This window comes from Callorhinchus milii, unplaced genomic scaffold (genome assembly GCF_018977255.1).
Source record: "Callorhinchus milii isolate IMCB2004 unplaced genomic scaffold, IMCB_Cmil_1.0 Scaffold7, whole genome shotgun sequence".
In the NCBI taxonomy this organism is placed as follows: Eukaryota; Metazoa; Chordata; class Chondrichthyes; order Chimaeriformes; family Callorhinchidae; genus Callorhinchus; species Callorhinchus milii.
In genome coordinates this window covers 27,308,438-27,329,187 of record NW_024704748.1, presented here as the reverse complement: position 1 = coordinate 27,329,187, position 20,750 = coordinate 27,308,438, and the positions used below count along the sequence as shown (strand labels likewise).

The following is a 20,750-nucleotide window of genomic DNA, read 5'->3' as shown; positions in this document are numbered from 1 at the left end:
GGTCCAGAGAAAGGGGGGACTGGGTTGCAGGGGTGTGTGACTGGGGGAGGTGAGTGGGGGGGGTGACTGCATGAAAGGGGGTGAGGGGTGTGGGTGGAGTCGGGGGGGGGGGTGGGGGTGCTGGGAGTGTAAATATCTTCTCCTGATAACACACTAACATTGACAGAGAATATCTCAGTGACGCAGCGAGTCAGACTCTGCTCTCCGTTCATCCTGCAGTCTCCTGCTCTGTTCTAGGCAGGATTATCCCGGGTCTCTCCGCTTTCTCCAGCTTTTCCTCAGTGTCTATAAACAGTCGTCAGCTTCATGCTCCATTATTTGATTTTTCGCCAAAAGGGTATTTAATTTGAACTACTGTAATTGGAGAAAATTTAAAGGGTTGTGCGTGTGTGTGTGTGTGTGTGTGTTCTGTTATTAATGGCAGTGTATCTATTGAGACTAACAGAGCCCTGTGCAGATTGCAAAATAAAATTGACTTTATAATCGCTTTCTATTTTTCTCCAGCAGCGAATTTAAACTCAGTAAAAGTCACACAACCAGCAGATTCCTTGTCAGGTATTTGAGGACCCTGCGCCCCCCAACCCCCAGCATTGCTCCGTACTCGCAACGTGTGGCCTCAGGGCCACAGGAACGCACAGCACTGGAGAAAATATTTCACTCCATCCAACTGATCCATCTGTCATTCCTGGGAGTGTGGATGCACAGTGTGGAGGGAGCTTTACTGTGTCTGTCAGACATCAAGTTCTGGATGAGAGCTAATTTTCTTCAGTTGAACGTCAACAAGACAGAGGCCCTCCTGATTAGCTCCCGTCAGTACCTCCACACCTCAGGCACTGACAGCATCACTATCCATGGGGCTCACTCCCCCTCACTGAGCCAGTCCAGAACCTTGGGGTCTTGTTTGACCCTCAGCTCTCCTTTCTACCCCACATTTGTGCCATGACCTGCTCTGCCTTCCCCACCTCCACAACGTTGCCCGGCTCCGACACTGTCACACCGCAGGCCCCCGAAACCCTCATACACGCCTTCATTACATCGAGGCTCGACTGTGAACTCATGGCTTGTCGGCCTCCCCATCTCCTCCCTCCACAAGCTGCAGATCATCCAGAACTCTGCAGCCCGTGTCCTCTCCTACACCAAGCTCCGCGACCCTGTCACCCCCATTCTCGCCGGCCCCACTGACTTCCCATCTCACAGAGGATATAGTTCAAGATCCTGGTCCTCACCTTGCTCACTCCGACCTCCTAACTCCTTACCATCCTGCTCGCTCCCTCTGCTCAGCGGGCTCCGGACTGCTTCACGTCCCCGGCCTTGCTTGCCCCACTATTGGCGGGCCTTCCGCCACTCTGCCCCCACCCTCTGGAACTCCATTCCGCAGTCCCTCTGTCCCTTGCCATCTTCAAGATCCATCTCAAGACCCTCCTCTTCGATTGTGCTTTTGATCTCCCTGCTTCCCCCCCACCCTCCACCCTCCCTGACCCCAACCCCCAGCTCGGGTCTGTAACTCTGTCTGTCCAGCACCTTGGAACGTCCTCCCGACTTGAAAGGTGCTTTACAAATGTAATTTTGTTGTTATCTTTAACCCTGACCTGGGAGTGTGGACACACAGTGTAGAGGAGCTTTACTGTGTCTCTAACCCTGACCTGGGAGTGTGGACACACAGTGTAGAGGAGCTTTACTGTGTCTCTAACCCTGACCTGGGAGTGTGGACACACAGTGTAGAGGAGCTTTACTGTGTCTCTAACCCTGACCTGGGAGTGTGGACACACAGTGTAGAGGAGCTTTACTGTGTCTCTAACCCTGACCTGGGAGTGTGGACACACAGTGTAGAGGAGCTTTACTGTGTCTCTAACCCTGACCTGGGAGTGTGGACACACAGTGTAGAGGAGCTTTACTGTCTCTCTAACCCTGACCTGGGAGTGTGGACACACAGTGTAGAGGAGCTTTACTGTGTCTCTAACCCTGACCTGGGAGTGTGGACACACAGTGTAGAGGAGCTTTACTGTGTCTCTAACCCTGACCTGGGAGTGTGGACACACAGTGTAGAAGAGCGTTACTGTGTCTCTAACCCTGACCTGGGAGTGTGGACGCACAGTGTAGAGGGAGCTTCACTCTGTGTTTAACCTGCGCTGTGTCAGGGAGGGATTGGTTGGGTCCAACGTCCCTCAGTGATTGAGCCAACGTCACACAGCTCAAACAGTTATTTCTGAGCAGAAAATGTTGTAAGTTACACACAGCTCCCCTAACCCCCATCTCCACTTTGGTGGTTCAGGGCTGCTGTGTTCATGTGCTCCCATTTTTCATATAGCGAGTTGTTTGGATCTGGAATCATTGCCTGAAAGGCTGGTGGAAGCCGATTTGATAACAACTTTTAAGAGAGAATTAGATAATTATTTGGGGAGGACAAGTTTGCAGGTTTATGGGGAGAGCGCGGGGGAGTGGGGTTGATCAGGGCTATGGGGAGAGAGCGGGGGAGTGGGGTTGATCAGGGTTATCGGGAGAGAGCGGGGGAGTGGGGTTGATCAGGGCTATGGGGAGAGAGCGGGGGAGTGGGGTTGATCAGGGCTATGGGGAGAGAGTGGGGCAGTGGGGTTGATCAGGGCTATGGGGAGAGCGGCGGAAGTGGGGTTGTTCAGGGCTATGGGAAGAGAGCGGGGGAGTGGGGTTGATCAGCGCTACGGGGAGAGAGCGGGGGGAGTGGGGTTGATCAGGGCTATGGGGAGAGAGCGGGGGAGTGGGGTTGATCAGGGCTATGGGGAGGGAGCGGGGGAGTGGGGTTGATCAGGGCTATGGGGAGGGAGCGGGGGAGTGGGGTTGATCAGGGCTATGGGGAGGGAGCGGGGGAGTGGGGTTGATCAGGGCTGTGAGGAGAGAGCGGGGGAGTGGGGTTGATTTGGAAGCTCTTTTCAAAGAGCCGACACAGACACGATGGGCCGAATGGCCTCCTTCTATGCTGTATAATTCTATGATTCTATGAGAGCAAGCGGGGGATCGGCAGATGGTTTCCTGGACACACGTAATGAGCAGATGGTGTTGAGTCTCATAATAAGTCAATCGTATCACAGTCCGACACACAGCAAGTGTGGGAATGAGAACATTTGAAAAAATAACTGTCCAATTTCTTCATATGGAAATCATCTCGACATAGACCTGTTGGGCCAAATGGCCTGTTTCTGTGCTGTGTATTCTATGTAAAAAAACGTTCCACATGAGAGTTTCTCTCTCCAGGTCCTCCCTCCTCATCGCTCTCCCCATCTCTGGACAAGTGCAAAGTGATGATGGAAAGAGAGCAGGGAACAGGAATAAGTGTCTGTGTCTGTGACGGGCAGCACAGTGAGTAGACGTGGTAGTTTGTGGGATTAGACGAACGAGCAGAGGAGATGTTTGACCAGCTTTCCCCAGGGAAATACCCAGGTGTCTGAACGTCAGTGTCTGATTGTCAGTGTTTGATTGTTAGTGTCTGACTGACTGTCAGATTTCAAGATCCTCAAATTTGTTTTCAAATCCCTTTATGCCCCGACACCTCCACCTTCTCCAACCTGCTTACCCCCCAACCCACTGCCTGCTGCCTCCACTTGACTGGCTCCTGCATGTCCCTCGTGCCCTCGGTTCCACCATTGGTGGCCGCGCTTTCAGCCACTACGCCCCGAAACCCTGGAACACTCGTCCCCTCCGTCTTGCTCCTTCCTTCCCCATCTTCAAATTGCACCTGAAGACCTTCCTTTTCGACCGTGCTTACGGTCACCTCCCCCCGACTCAGTGTCGTGCTCCACCACTGTCAAGCGCTCTGGGACGCTGCCCCGCGTGAGGGGCGCTGTTGTCAGGGGTTGTGCATCTCTTAGTCAGTGATTTTCACATATTCCCTCCAGCATCAATTAACATATTTATACTTCATCACATTCAATTAGACACACTCAGCACCTGAGCAGCTGGGAAGCCTTCACATTACACGGCAAACTCACTGGCCCAGAGGGAGTTTCTCACGGCCTCTCACAGGCCCTCATTACCATAAGTCAATCATGTTTATTGTTGTGAATATTCAACTCTGCAAATTTAATTACTAGAGAATAGAATTGATCACACACACTCCATCCAGCGCTCCCAGCTCACCCACAGCACAGGTTAGAGTCACAGTAAAGCTGTCTCTACAATGTGGTTCCACACTCCCAGGTCAGGGTTAGAGACACAGTAAAGCAGTAAATCATGTGAAGTGCTTTCAGATGTCCTCACAATGTAAAATCATTATCAAAAAAGAGCTGATCAGTTTCTTTGGCCAAATGATCTTCAGTTCTGTTTGAATCTCAGCGATTGCCCATTTTCCCCTGTGTTTATCGTTGTTCACTCCCCACTATTGTAGCTCAGTGGTTAGAGCACTCGCCTCGCAAGCGAGAGGATCTGGGCTCGATTCCCGGGCAGTACGAAACCTTAGGCAAGTTTCTTTACTCCACTCGTCTCTGGTTACCTAGCAGTAAGTGGGAACCTGATTGTTAGTTGATTGGTGGATCGCTTTCCAGGGGTAATAATCCACCCCTATATAATAATAATGTGGTCACTGAATCCACAACCGTTTGTGGGACACTGTTGCATGCAATTGGCTGAGTTTTTTCTCGCCCACAAAATAGAGTCACTACAATTTACGCTTTGATGACATGATAAGGCGCTGATATCAAATGCAAGGATTATTATTATTACCTTTGAAGCACTGGGAGACATTCCAGCTAATCAATGCTGTAAAAATCTTTCCTTGTTCTGGAAAGATTCTATTCTCTTCCGCGCCCCCCCACTCCCCTCTCTCTCGCTCTCCTCCTTGAGCCTTACCTCCGAGGACAATAGTGAAGACTTGTCTTTCAAGCCTGTCACTACCTGCCTTGACTCCCGCCCACGCTCCACACTGACATAATAATAATAATCCTTGTATTCCATATAGCACTTTAACATGTCTTCAAGATGGCTGAAAGCATTTTGCATGTCTCAAAGACCTGTAACAAAGGTGATGAGCCCAGACCTGTCTGCCATTGAAGCCGAGAGCTTGTCACAATTCTGGATGAAACCTGCCTTTTAAATCATCCTTTCTCTCTCTCTCTCTCTCTCTCTCTCGCCAGCTCCTCGCTCACCCCGAGGTAGAGAGAGTTCCTGTTCTGTGAGGGAGAGCGAGGCTGAGGCTTAAATAGACATGTTTCAGGGTCAGCTTTCTTGTTCCCTTCTTCCGAGCCATAAAATGGCTATAGTGACCCCAGCTCGGGTATTCAACCAGAGGCTGAGCTAGGTTAGTACTTTACCTGGGGAAGTGGGGGAGACTGGGGGGAGGGGGGAGAACTGTTGTCTTTAGTAGGTGGGGGGGGTGGGTTCAGTGTCAGGGTTGATTGCGGAGGATTGGGGGGAGCTGAGGGTTAGGGTCTCTTTACTTGGAGGATTGTCACACATGATCATTGTCCCAAGTCCTTGCCCATCTCCACTGGTTCCTAGCGGATCAATTTCAAGCTCTGGGACAGCTGTCTCAGGCTTTCTATGTGAGCCCCGCTCTACGCGTCACCATTGGTGGTTAAGGCTTCAGTTCCCATGTCTCTAGCCTTAGGAATCCCCTCACTTACCCCCCCCCCAGTTTTCCTCCCTTCTCTGTCTTTAATCTCACCTTAAATCTTACCTCTTTGAATGTGCCTATAGCCACCTCACCCCTCTCCCTTGCTCAGTGTCTGATCCCATCCCTATATTCACTTTGAGTTACTATCATTTCTCTCTCCTGATGTCCTGGCCAACAATCCCCCAAAATAAAATTGGTCTCTCCATGGTTGTGGGGCACTGCTGTGTGCAATTGTGCTGCTGTGTTTGTCTACAACTACAGTAATTCCTGTGAAGCACTTTCAGATGTCCTTCTGAGGTGATAAGGCGCTGAACCAAGTGCAAGGATTATTATTATTATTGTTATTATTGCTATAATACTCTGGGATGCTCTGCAGACTGAGACCGGGAGGAATTTCCGTGGCTGGTGAAGAGTTAAATCTTCCAATGAAGAAATCAGTTGAGTTCACGTGGCCTCAGCTGCCGTGCCCCAGATACCAACACAGTCTAATCCTCCCAAAAGCCCCACTCTGCTGCATATTTTATACACACAACATGTAGATTCATTAAACTGGATTAAATCCCTCCAGAGTCCAGCATCAGCACTGAGCAGCTGTCAGATGTATTCAGTCTCACATTACACAACGTGCCTGACACAGCATTATTTTCTATATTGTTTGCCCATAAAATACAGTCAATTCACTAATAATAATAATAATTTTTGCATTTGATATAGCGCCTTATCACATCTTCTAGACATCTCAAAGTGCTTCACAGATTACACTGTAAAGTGAATTGCCTGTATTTTGTGGGTGAAATGTGGCAGCCAATTGCGCACAGCGGCGTCCCACAAACAGTCGTGGATTGACTAACCAATTTTTTTATTATATATATTATAACAATACATTATAACATTCTATACATTGTAGTAACTATATAACTCGTAATATATAATATATATTGTACATTATATATTACAACTGTAATATTACACATATTACACATTCAACTGTACGAAGGGCAAATTTCCTACAGTTGAATGTGAACAAGACTGAGGCCCTCCTGATTGGCTCACACCAGTGCCTCAGCACCTCAGGCTCCGGCAGCATCACCTCCATGGTTATACACTACAGCTCACTACAACTCACCAGCCAGTCAGGAACCTGGGGGTCTTGTTCGACCCTCAACTGTCTTCTTCCCCACATCCAAGCCATGACCCGCTCTGCCCTCCCTCACCTCCGTAACATCGCCCGACTCCGCCACTACCTCACCCCTCAGGCGCTGGAACTCTTGTTCATGCCTTCATCACCTCCAGGCTCGACTATGCAAACGCCTGCGTGTTGGCCTTCCCAACCCCTCCCCTCACAGGCTGCAGATAATCCAGAACTCTGCAGCCCATGTCCTCTCCCGCACCAAACTCTGTGACCCCATCTCCCCCATTCTCTCCCGACTCCATTGGCTCCCTATCCTTCAGAGGATCCAGTTCAAGATCCTGATCCTCACCTACAAAGCCCTCCATGGCCTCACCCCACCCTACCTCTGTGACCTCCTAACCCCCTACTAACCCGCCCACTCCCTCTGCTCAGCCGGCTCTGGCTGCTCCACGTCCCCCGACCCACCATTGGCGGGAGAGCCTTCAGCCACTCTGCCCCCAACCTCGGGAATTCCATCCACCAGTCACTCCACCTCGCCCCCTCCTTAGCCTCCTTCAAATCCCGCCTCAAGACCCTCCTCTTCAACCATGTCATCGGTCACCCCCCTTCCCCTTCCTTCTCCCACCCCCTTCCTTCTCCCACCCCCCCCAACCCCAGCTCGGGTCTGAAATGCTGTTACTGTCCCGCGCCTTGGGACGTCCTCCCGACGTGAAAGGCGCTATACAAATGTAATCTTGTTGTTATTGTTGTATGCATGTATTATATATATAGTCCTGTAAGGGTTATTATTATTGGAAGAATTTCCACCATTTGGTCTGCTTCAATGTCAGGATAACATGATCTGACAGATAGGCTGAGACCGGGGGGAATTCAGGCTTCCGGGGGGGGCCACAGAAACTCAGACCCCGGGCCCTGGGGAAAGGATTTATTTATAACCAGGAAATTCTGACACACTCCATGTGTTCTGACTTCCATCATCTGAAAATCAGTGTCAAACGTAGAATTAAACAGCTTCTCACGTGTAGTAATAATAATCTTTACATCTGATCCTGGCCCATTCACTTCCAGAGGATGTCTCAAAGCGCTTCACAGGATTTGTGTAGAGCAACATCTCACAACAGCCATCAAGGGAATGAGAAATTAATCCGGGGATTGTCGGCCAGGAGAGAGAGAAACTCCTTTTTCCGATAGCTTCGATGTGAGGAGAGAGGGTGCAGGGGGATGAGGGAGGGAGAGATAAATGTAAATAGATTACAAACAAAATCCCTTCATCCAACTTGCATTCTCTCTCCCAACAAAAGTGGAGTGAGACTGGGAGCTCGCTCGCTCTCTGTTAGTTGATAAAAATATCTTGGTGAGTGGCTGTGCTTCAGAGACCAATTAATCATTCATTCATTCAGCAATTCAGTGGGAAAGGCAGAACATCAACTTCGTCTGAACTAGTTATTAACATAAAGACCTGGAGATAGACCGAGAGAGTGAGCCCCACATTAGCCCACCCCCCCCCCCCCCCCCCACACACACACACACACTGACCACATCACCCTCTCTAACCCAGGCCACAATCTCCGTGTTTCTCTCAATATCTTTTTATACAGACAAAACATGGCCTCAACACTGGAATCACTGGCAGGTGTAGTGACTGTGGATATGTGGACAAATGCGGCAGCCATTTGGCTCCATAGCAAAGACCCACCAACAGCCAGGAGGTGAACCTGGCTGTTATCTGGAGGATTGTTGGGCAAATGGGAGAGAGAAAGAAACTCCTTCTCTTTGCCAATACTGCCGCAGGATCTTTAATGTCCATGTAAACAGGGCACAGACGGAGGCTGTGGCTTAGTCAATATGTCGGAGACAACGAGGGAGGGTGTGTATGTCATCCTGTGTGTGAGATGCTGTGTGTTTGTGAGATGCTGTGTGTGTGTGTGTGTGTGTGTGAGATGTGTGTGTGAGACACTGTGTATGAGATGCTGTGTGTGAGCCATTCCTCCTCACTGGCTCTCTGATTGGCATCTCAGAGCCACAGCATCATCTCAGCGTCCATCATCTCTGTTGTATTTTATTGCTAGCAATCCTCTGCCACAGCTTCTAATCTGGGCATCATTGCGGTCACTCAGCTTAAAACACCTCACGAGGAATCACCGTCTAGTGGAGTGACTGTATTTGTGGGTGAACATGGCAGACAATTCATGTCAGTGTCCCACAGATATTATTATTATATTACAAACAGACATGAAGTGAATAACTAACTTTATTTGCCGACTGTCGGTCAAGTCACGGGGAGAAACTCCCTTGTTTTCCAATAGCCGCGGGATCGTCAACATCACCTGAACAGGCAGAAGGGACCTCGGTTTAACATCTCACCCAAAGGACGGCACCTCTGACAATGCAGCCGCCCCCCAGCGCTGCAGTGGAGCATCAGCTCACACTGTGTGATTCCAAGTCCCCATGTTGGGGCTTAAACCCACCACCTTCTGACCCCCCCCCCCCCCCCCACACACACACACACTCTCCTCTGTCTGTCTGTATTTGTCTGGTGTGTGTGCGAGAGGGAGAGACAAAGAGAGAGACATTGGAAGATCTGGATATAGAACATAGTTCTGGATGTTGCGGTGCGAAAAATGAACCAGAACTATCCACTCAGTCAGAAACTGTGTGTGTGACAGAGAGAGAAAGACAGACACAGACAGTGAGAGCGGGACAGCAGCTCAGGGAGAGGGGGACAGCAGCTCAGGGAGAGGGGGACAGTGGAGGTTTGGAGAGGAAAAGCTCAGAATTACTGGGAGGAAAATGTCCACAGAAAATAAAAGGCAGGAAACAACCTGCAGGAGATCAGCTGTGATCACAGGAACAACAGCCAGACTGAGTGATGGTGACAGCCACACAGAGGGGGGGAGTGAGAGAGGGGGTAGAGAGAGAGAGACACAGAGAGAGAGAGAGACAGGTACAGAGAGACTGCGAGAGAAGGACAGACACACAGTGGGACAGACAGACAGAGAGAGAGAGACAGACACCAGGAGATAGTGAGAGAGGGAGTGTGATAGAGAAAGGCATTTAAAGAGTGTATCTGAGAGAGAGAGAGAGAGAGAGCGCGTGTGAGAGAAACAGAGGAGAGAGAGAGAGTCTGTGAGTGATTCAGACATAGTGTATGTGTGTGAGAGAGACACAGAGAGAGGGACAGAGAGGGACAGAGAGAGAGAGATAGAGAGGGACACAGAGAGAGAGAGATAGAGAGGGACACAGAGACACAGAGAGAGACACAGAGAGAGAGATAGAGGGACACAGAGAGGGACAGAGAGAGAGAGATAGAGAGGGACACAGAGACACACAGAGAGAGAGATAGAGAGGGACACAGAGAGAGACACAGAGAGAGATAGAGAGGGACACAGAGAGAGACACAGAGAGAGATAGAGAGGGACACAGAGAGGGACAGAGATAGAGAGGGACACAGAGAGACATAGAGAGGGACACAGAGAGGGACACAGAGAGTGGGCGGGGCCTGGGCTCGGGGTGTGGGCGGGGCCTGGGCTCGGGGTGTGGGCGGGGCCTGGGCTCGGGGTGTGGGCGGGGCCTGGACTCGGTGTCCCGGGAATCCTGACGGGATGATGATGATGATGATGATGATGAAGGGGGAGAGCGGGACGCGGATCCCGGAGCGCAGAGCGATGAACGGCTATGATCAGTTATCAGGTAAAACCCGCAGCGCCGCGCTGTTCGCTGCGCTGTTCGCTGTGCGGTGCGGTGCTCTGTGCGGGGCGGTGCGGGGCGGTGCGGTGCGGGGGCCGTGTTCCGGGGTGTGAGCGCCTTTTCCTGGGGCGGGTGTTGCTGTTCTGGTTTATAATAACGATCATTGTACAATATAATAAGATATCAATGTACAAAATGAATATCATAATATAACAATAATCTTTGCATTGGGACAACAGCGCCTTCGAGACGTCTCAAAGCGCTTCACAGATACACTGTAAAGTGGAGTGACTGTATATTTTGTGGGTGAGACACGGCAGTCAATACATTATAATAGGGGCTGACGGGGGGGGGGGGGTGGGGGGGGTTGGGGGGTGGGGGGGGTTGGGGGGTGGGGTTGGGGGTTGGGGGGGTTATGGATGGCAGATATTTCCCCCTCGCATTTCCCCCGGTGAGCGCTCCGAGACGCTGCCCTGTGTGGAGAACGCTGTATGAGTGTAAGGTGTTGTTGTTGTCCCCCCCCCCCCCCCCCCTTACCCCCAGGGCAGGTTGTGTAACAGCTCCTTATCACGTCCTCGAGATGTTTCAAAGCTCTTCACAGAAAATAGGGTAAAGTGTAGTGACTGTGTATTTTGTGGGCGATACGCGGCAGCGTCTGCCCCACAAACAGCCGCGGATTGAGGGACCCAATCTTTTTTGAAGGGATTATTACTCCCGGAAAGCGATCCACCAATCGACTAACAACCGGGTTCATAAAACTCATGTGTCCAGAAAGGGCTGTTCGGGTTAACACTGTACACTCGGTGTCCGCACATAACAAACCTGTACATACTATTGCACCTGAACGTGTCTGAAGTGATTATTTGCTCAAATAGAGCTATTTCCGTGAAAGCCTTTCCCCTTTTCCCCCACTGCACGATTCCTAGTTATCAAAAAAAACGTCTGTTCTGCAAACCTCAACAGATAATGTCATTTAGTGTCACTGCAGTTCACCTTTCTATGCGTGAGCCCGGCTCACGGGCAGGACCGGGAAGGGCCGACCGGTCACTGGGGGCCGGGAATCCTCCCCCTCAGCTCCTGGTAACCCCACAGCCAAAGCCCTAACTAACGGGGAGGGGGGTCCTCGCTGGACAAGCAGCGGGAAAGCTGCCAGACAGCCCTCTCTCTCAATGGCAAGTTATGTGGGTTAGACTCCCAACGGTTACCCCAACACACACTCTGGGGTCCCCCCAACCTGCGCCTGATACTTTCCGGAATTAGGTAATCAGGAAGTGTCCCTCCAGGGAGAGAGAGAGAGAGAGAGAGAGAGAGTGCGTAATCCGTTCCAACAGTCTATCTCTGGGATTTCCATGTGCAGGTGGGATGTGTGGAATTCTCTGCTTGGTTTGGAGACTCTGAGCTCGGTGATGGGTTTCCGTGTGTGTCAGACACCCGGCTGACCCCAAAACAAAACCTTTCTATAATTTCTGTACAGACCCTCCCGGGAAACACTGAATACTGTGTGGTGTGCAGTGTGTCTCTGACCTACTATATGTTATAATCTTTCATAACTGCAGCCGTAGCATTGCAAATCAGACGTATTCCTTTGTAGTAACATTCCCTGACAAAATAATCCTCTGTCCAACATTCCTGGGAACTCCTATTGTTCCTCCAGTCACTTTCCCTCAAACTACATTTTGGGAACTTATTCTATATTTTGTATCAAGTGAAAGAAAAGAAATCCAAGTTTAATATGACTTTGCTTCGCTATAGTCCTCAACCTAACAATCTTCATAATCCTTGCATTTGATATAGGTCATTGAAACGTCTCAAAGTGCTTCATAGAATATACTGTAAGGTGCAGTGACTATGTATTTTGTGGGCGAAACGCAGCACCCAATTATGCTCAGCAGCGTCCCACAAACAGTCGTGAATTGAGTGACCACATTATTGTTTAATTGTGTGTTGTTACATGTATGTGTGAGCAAACACATTGTATGTGCCGAATGGATGGCTATTTTTACTACCTCTGTGCGCTGTTTTAGACTGACGGGGAATGTCACTAATGTCATACAGAATGCACAAGTTTGAATTTACAGTGTATATTAAAAAGAGGAGAGTTATTTTAAAGACAACTTCCTGGACAGTACATCAATGTCATTTTAAATTCCAATGAGAGTAGAGAGAGTAAAAGCTCTGGTTAAACTGTGCGTCCACACTCCCAGGTCAGGGTTAGAGACACAGTAACACTCCCTCTACACTGTGTGTCCACACTCCCAGGTCAGGGTTAGAGACACAGTAAAGCTCCTCTACACTGTGTGTCCACACTCCCAGGTCAGGGTTAGGGACACAGTAACGCTCCTCTACACTGTGTGTCCACACTCCCAGGTCAGGGTTAGAGACACAGTAACGCTCCCTCTGCACTGTGTGTCCACACTCCCAGGTCAGGGTTAGAGACAGTAACGCTCCTCTACACTGTGTGTCCACACTCCCAGGTCAGGGTTAGAGACACAGTAACGCTCCCTCTACACTGTGTGTCCACACTCCCAGGTCAGGGTTAGAGACACAGTAACGCTCCTCTACACTGTGTGTCCACACTCCCAGGTCAGGGTTAGAGACACAGTAACGCTCCCTCTACACTGTGTGTCCACACTCCCAGGTCAGGGTTAGAGACAGTAACGCTCCTCTACACTGTGTGTCCACACTCCCAGGTCAGGGTTAGAGACACAGTAACGCTCCTCTACACTGTGTGTCCACACTCCCAGGTCAGGGTTAGAGACACAGTAACGCTCCCTCTACACTGTGTGTCCACACTCCCAGGTCAGGGTTAGAGACACAGTAAAGCTCCTCTACACTGTGTGTCCACACTCCCAGGTCAGGGTTAGAGACACAGTAACGCTCCCTCTACACTGTGTGTCCACACTCCCAGGTCAGGGTTAGAGACACAGTAAAGCTCCTCTACACTGTGTGTCCACACTCCCAGGTCAGGGTTAGAGACACAGTAAAGCTCCTCTACACTGTGTGTCCACACTCCCAGGTCAGGGTTAGAGACACAGTAACGCTCCCTCTACACTGTGTGTCCACACTCCCAGGTCAGGGTTAGAGACACAGTAAAGCTCCTCTACACTGTGTGTCCACACTCCCAGGTCAGGGTTAGAGACAGTAACACTCCCTCTACACTGTGTGTCCACACTCCCAGGTCAGCTCTGCTGAAGACTGTGTGTAAGCTGCTGATGGTGTGGGAGTGTGTAGCCATCAATGAAATAGATTTATTTAACAATAAAACGTTGTGAAGGTATTAAACTGTTACAGTTTAGATGTTTGAGCAGAGCTGCTGTTTAATTAAAGCTCGTATTGTCTCTGGGTGCTGAGCGGGTCACGGGTATTCGAGAGAGTGTGGAGCGAGAGAGTGCACGAGGGTGTTATGCTTTCTATGGGACATTATATAACATTCTGTAACACGAGTCCAAATAACAGCTCATCCACCCCCTCCCTCTCTCCCTCTCTGTGTCTCTCACCCTCCCCTCCCTCTCTCCCTCTCTCTGGCTCTCACCCTCCCCTCCCTCTCTCCCTCTCTGTGTCTCTCACCCTCCCCTCCCTTTCTCCCTCTCTCTGTCTCTCACCCTCCCCTCCCTTTCTCCCTCTCTCTGGCTCTCTCTCGCTTGGTCTCTCTCTCCCTCGCTCTCTCTTGCTCGGTCTCTCTCGCTCTCTCTCTCCGCCCCTCTTTCTCTCTCTCGGTCTCTCCCCACATGTCTGATGCTATTTAATGTGAAAGCAGATGAATTGTATACACTGTGTGATTAATGACACCTCTTTATTCCCTGTAATTACTCTTTCTCTCTGACGTTCTTTAACTGAAAACCACAGTTTGAAATGATTGTACTTTTATAGCTGAGTGTAATTGTTCCAGTTTTTCTCCACTTCACATATAAACTTTGTTCTTTGTCATTCATCACCATTTCGCCCACAAAATATACAATCAATTCACTTTACAGTATATCCTGTGAAGTGCTTTGAAACGTCCCGAACACATGATTACGCTCTATATATCAAACGCAAGGATTATTATTAACTCCCCCACCCCATGTCTGGCTATGGCTGTATATTATATAATAACACAGTGTGTGACTGGCTATAGCTGTATATTATATAATAACACACTGTGTGTGACTGGCTATAGCTGTATATTATATAATAACACACTGTGTGTGACTGGCTATAGCTGTATATTATATAATAACACACTGTGTGACTGGCTATAGCTGTATAGTATATAACATACTGTGTGACTGGCTATAGCTGTATATTATACAATAACACACTGTGTGTGACTGGCTATAGCTGTATATTATATAATAACACACTGTGTGTGACTGGCTATAGCTGTATATTATATAATAACACACTGTGTGACTGGCTATAGCTGTATATTATATAATAACACACTGTGTGACTGGCTATAGCTGTATATTATATAATAACACAGTGTGTGACTGGCTATAGCTGTATATTATATAATAACACACTGTGTGACTGGCTATAGCTGTATATTATATAATAACACACTGTGTGACTGGCTATAGCTGTATATTATATAATAACACAGTGTGTGACTGGCTATAGCTGTATATTATATAATAACACACTGTGTGACTGGCTATAGCTGTATATTATATAATAACACACTGTGTGACTGGCTATAGCTGTATATTATATAATAACACACTGTGTGTGACTGGCTATAGCTGTATATTATATAATAACACACTGTGTGACTGGCTATAGCTGTATATTATATAATACCACTGTGTGACTGGCTATAGCTGTATATTATATAATAACACACGGTGTGTGACTGGCTATAGCTGTATATTATATAATAACACACTGTGTGACTGGCTATAGCTGTATATTATATAATAACACACTGTGTGACTGGCTATAGCTGTATATTATATAATAACACACTGTGTGACTGGCTATAGCTGTATATTATATAATAACACACTGTGTGACTGGCTATAGCTGTATATTATATAATAACACACTGTGTGTGACTGGCTATAGCTGTATATTATATAATAACACACTGTGTGACTGGTTATAGCTGTATATTATATAATAACACACGTGTGTGACTGGCTATAGCTGTATATTATATAATAACACATGGTGTGACTGGCTATAGCTGTATATTATATAATAACACACTGTGTGTGACTGGCTATAGCTGTATATTATATAATAACACTGTGTGACTGGCTATAGCTGTATATTATATAATAACACACTGTGTGACTGGCTATAGCTGTATATTATATAATAACACACGGTGTGTGACTGGCTATAGCTGTATATTATATAATAACACACTGTGTGACTGGCTATAGCTGTATATTATATAATAACACACGGAGTGTGACTGGCTGTAACACTGTGTTATATGGAGACCGGTGGGGAAGGAGGATCTTTACTGTGTCTCTGAGCTGCGCTGTCTCTGACCTGTGTTTGGGTTGATTGACAGGAGACATGTTCTGTTCCCAGCTCTCGAAAAATTCATCAAAGCCGAGGCTGGGAGCCGCCGGAGAGGAGTCGTGTGCGTCGCTCACTGCCCTTTTGTCAAATTAATTTAATCTATTGTTTGTTCCAAGACCCCAGCGTGTGGGGGAGCCAGGCTGGTTAGTGCTTTACATTAGTGTCTGTCCAATACAGCCTCCCTGTCTCTCTCCCTCAATCCCTGCCCGAGTCTCGGCATTACACAGAGAGTGAGAGAGAGAGAGAGAGAGAGAGAGAGGAATGGGGCAGAGAGGAGTGCAGAATGTTGGGGATAGGGTGAGAGAGGGAGAGAAAGAGAGAGATCAGGATGTAATAGCGAGAGGGACAGTATAATAGTCATTTTTATTTATAAAGTGTCTCATGTAAAAGAACCTCCTGAGGATTTACAATGTCACATTGATCAGAAATGAAGTCAGCGTTGTTACAGAGATGCTTCTGTGAAGCGCTTTGAGACGTCTCAATGACATGATAAGGCACTATGTCAAATGCAACGATTATTATTATTATTAAGTATTTTGGTTAGGACCTTGGGACCTGCAGTGCTGCCGGTGTCTGCATAGTGTCTACCGGGCGTTTGGTATAACTTTTGTTTCTTGCTCGGCCGGTGTCCGACACATTCAGAAACCCAACACCATAAGAGAATCGAAACCAAACTCCGAGTTCACATCATGTAAACCACCGGCACCTGGAAATGCTCAGGTCGGGAGTGGAATGTGCAGTCTCTGTCTGGAGGAATGCATCTTCAGAGCGTTACGGGATCTTTAATAATCCAATCACCTGAACAGGATACAGCTTAATGTTTAACGTCTCATCTGAAGGATGGCGACTCGACAATGCTGTGCTCCCCACAGCACTGCACTGGAGTGTCAGCCGAGACTGTGAACTCAACGTCCCTGACATGGAGCTTGACCCCACAACCTCCTGAGCTGGAGCTTAGCTGGGCTGACCCTGAAACGGAGGGGAGGGTGGGCCGAATGGCCTTGTTCTGTGCTGTAAAACACTGGGATTCTTTAAACAGTTTCCCCTTTTCCGAACTTCCTTAAAACCAGTGACTATGTTTCTCTGCCTTTGGTCCTGTGGCTCCAGTACAATACACAGCAGCTAAACCAGCCCCATACCCTGTGTTTAGTGTTTCACTGGTTACAGAGAGTTGGGAGCTCCATCTACTGGAGAATAATACTAATAATCCTTACATTTGATATAGTACCTTATCACGTCGGAAGGATATTTCAAAGCGCTTCACAGGATTTGCGGTGAAATGAAGTAACTGTGTATTTGTAGGCAAACTCGGCAGCCAGTTACGTCCCACAAACCCCATGAAACAAGTGAGCAATTTTACTTGGGGGCTTGTCAGCCCGGAGACCAGGAGAGAGGAACACCATCTTTTTCTGAATAGTGGCACAGGATCTTTAACATTGACCTGAACAGGCAGACGGGGAGTGAGGTTTAATGTCTCCAAAGGACAGCACCTCCTGACAACGCAACACACACCCAGTGCTGCATTGGAGCATCATCTTAGATGGGACTTGAACCCACAACCTTCTGACGGTGAGGAGAGAGTGCTACCACTGAGCCAACCTGATAGAAGCAGCACCACAGGAGAGTTGCAGAATTATTGCAGCCCCCACCCCCCCCCCCCTCCCACCCACTGTTCAGATTATCAGAAGAAGCCCCTCTGCGCACACTGTCCCTGGAGGCACGAACCTTCTTGACCTGATTTCTGAGAGGATTAGGTGTCGGTTGGCGAGAATCCTCCACAATGGTTCAACGTTACAGGTGTGAGATGCAGTAGCAGGTCTGTCCGTCCCCCGCAGGGGGAGCAATAGAGCACGTTTGGGGTCCGCAGTTGCTGGTCACCGCCAGGAGGGGGCGGCGCTGCTCCATCTTATTCACACTCCACCCACTGCCAAAGCAGCAGTTCACACAGCAATCAAAGGCAATGTCCGGAAGCTTCTGAGGGATTTGTGTTTGGGGTCAGGCAGTGGTGTCCGGCACGTGCAGAAATCCATCACCACCGCTTGCTTAAGCCTCCAACAGGTAAACTGGGTCTCCTCGTTGTTGAACCAGCTCCAATGTGCCATTGCTGGCGACGGAATCTCCGCAGCTGTCTGTGACTGTCTCCAGTCAGGTTCCCTGAGCCACGCAGTCAAAGCCATAAAGGGTAGGGTGGTCCAACTTGAACAAGCATCGGGAAAGCTTACCACACAGTGCTCTTAATGGTAAGCTACATGGTGTTAGCTGGTTAGACTCCCAACAGTTACCCCCCCAAGCCTTGGCTCTTGCCAACCTGTGCCTCATGCTTTCCAGAATTAGGTCAGCAGGATGCCACCCTCCAGGGAGAGAGCGCATTCCATTCCAACAATCTGTCTCTGGGATTGCCATGTGTAGGTGGGATGTATGGAACTCAGTTTGGTTTGGAGACTTTTAAGCAATAGTGATGGGTTTCAGACACACGACTGACCCCCCAAAAAATGCAGGTTTAGGAGCTGATGTTGGTCACTGCCAGGAGGTGATAGTGATGGTACATGCCTGTCCCACACAGTGTCCATGTCCACTCTGACCACCTCCAAAGTAACAGTTTATATTTAAGCTTTACTCAAAAGCCATGTCTGAAAGCTCGTTACACAATGAGATTAATTAGAAAATAAGTGAATGTTGTTTTCTGGTCAACCGGGTGTCTGACACTCGGAAACCCATCATTGTGCTTAAGAGTCTCCAAACCAAACAGAATTCCACGTATCCCACCTACACATGGAAATCTCCTCGTGTCTGGAATAGAATACTCTCTCTCTCGCACGCTCTCCCTGGAGGGAGCATCCCGCAGGTTGGCGAGAGCCAAGGTTTGGGGACCCCAGAGTGTGCGTTGGGGTATCTGCTGGAATCTAACCAGTTAAAAACACACATAGCTGCCATTGATGTCGTTGTCAGGTGAGCTTTCCCGCTGCTTGTCCAGCGAGGACCACCCGATTCAGTTCAATGTCTCATCTAAAGATTGGCATCGCTGACAATGCAGCCTCCAACGCTGGAGTGTCAGGTTCGACCCTGAGTTCACAGTTCACAATGTGAGGGTTGAACCCCCGACATCCTGACCTGGGGGGTGGGGGGGGGGGGGGGGGTGGGGGCTGACACTTGGCTTTAAAGTGAAGTTCAACCTTTGGTGAGTTTACAGAAACAGTACGACAGAAACAGTGTGAATGACAGTCGGTGTCTGTCTGGAGTGTGGAGAGGTCACTGTGTAACATTGGTAAACACAGACATGGGACCCGGACGCACAGGTTTACAGCCGTGAGGGGTGAGTTCAGGATAGACACCAGGAAGGTTTTTAATTAAAAAAAATTCTCTCTCTCCAGCGATGGGTGTTTGTAACATGGCTGAGTCTGTCGTTACCTTGGCAACTGTCATCATCTGTCATTTGCTGCATCCGACCCAGCGGAGATTTGTGAGGAGGAATCTGTGTGTCGAGAGAGGGAACGAGAGAGCGAGGTGGGGAGAGAGAAAGAGAGAGAGAACCCAAAGGAGAGAGAGAGAGAGAGAGAAGGGGAACAAGAAATTGAGGTGAGGAGAGAGCGAGCAGGACAGAGGGAGAGGGAATGAGAGGTGGGGGCACAGTGAGAGATTGAGAGTTAAAAACCGAGGGAGACGGAGAGAGGGCAAGAGCAAGAGAAAAATATCCCATTCTATAACTTGTGAGAACGTCGGCTTTGGTCACTTGTCAGGTCAGAGGTGGTGAGCAAACGAGAGAGGGAGAGAGAGAGAGAACGAGACAGACTGATAGAAACAAAGGGTGAGAGAGAGACCAAGACAGACCAGGAGGGAGAGAGACATTAAGAGAGAGAGAGAGACGGGGAGGGGGATTTGCGAGGAGAGTAGTGAGGTGTCAGACTCCCCCGCTCTGGGCTGTGGGTTTGATGTGACTGTCGCACCTCCCCCACCCCCCCTCGCTGTAAGACCCCCAGCCCAGCCGCAGACAGGAGAGGATGAACAGGTGCCGAGCGCGGTGCAGACACCAGCTCAGAAAAGTCGCTCGTTACTTCTTCCGATTCCTCACCGGAACCCTGAGCCAAGGTACGATCTCCGGATAACTTCACTCTGTCTCTAACCCTGACCTGGGAGTGTGGACACACAGTGTAGAGGAGCGTTACTGTGTCTCTAACCCTGACCTGGGAGTGTGGACACACAGTGTAGAGGGAGCGTTACTGTGTCTCTAACCCTGACCTGGAGTGTGGACACACAGTGTAGAGGAGCGTTACTGTCTCTAACCCTGACCTGGGAGTGTGGACACACAGTGTAGAGGGAGCGTTACTGTGTCTCTAACCCTGACCTGGGAGTGTGGACACACAGTGTAGAGGAGCGTTACTGTGTCTCTAACCCTGACCTGGGAGTGTGGACACACAGTGTAGAGGAGCTTTACTGTGTCTCTAACCCTGACCTGGGAGTGTGGACACACAGTGTAGAGGAGCTTTACTGTGTCTCTAACCCTGACCTGGGAGTGTGGACACACAGTGTAGAGGAGCTTTATTGTGTTGCTGACCACAGATTGTGGACAGAGTAATTCTCTCTCTCGTTTTCTCGGCTGTTAATGAGGTGCAGCTCCTCTTTGTCACCTGCGGAGATGAGAATTTTAAATATTTAGTCCTTAATTAAAACCTGACATTCCGTGAATAGATAATCACAGTTATTAATTCCTTAAACATCTCCAACAGATGATGAAAAATACCAATTCTGAAGGGAATAGATAATGTAGACCAGGAGAAGCTGTTTTATCTTGTAGTGAACAGTGGAGCCAGAGGTCATGGCCTGCGATTAAAAGGGAGT

General features: G+C 49.0%; 1 protein-coding gene across 2 annotated transcripts in view; it reads left to right on the top strand.

Moving 5' to 3' along the window:
- Positions 1 to 10,244: 10,244 nt before the first annotated feature.
- Positions 10,245 to 20,750, top strand: part of LOC103186589 (Kv channel-interacting protein 2) — a 28,066-nt gene continuing 17,560 nt past the window's right edge. For both annotated transcript variants that reach the window (XM_042337048.1, XM_042337049.1), the window contains exon 1: positions 10,245 to 10,403. In XM_042337048.1, coding sequence (XP_042192982.1) covers positions 10,316 to 10,403 — 88 coding nt within the window. In that variant the 5' untranslated portion in view covers positions 10,245 to 10,315. The remainder of the gene's footprint in view (positions 10,404 to 20,750) is intronic.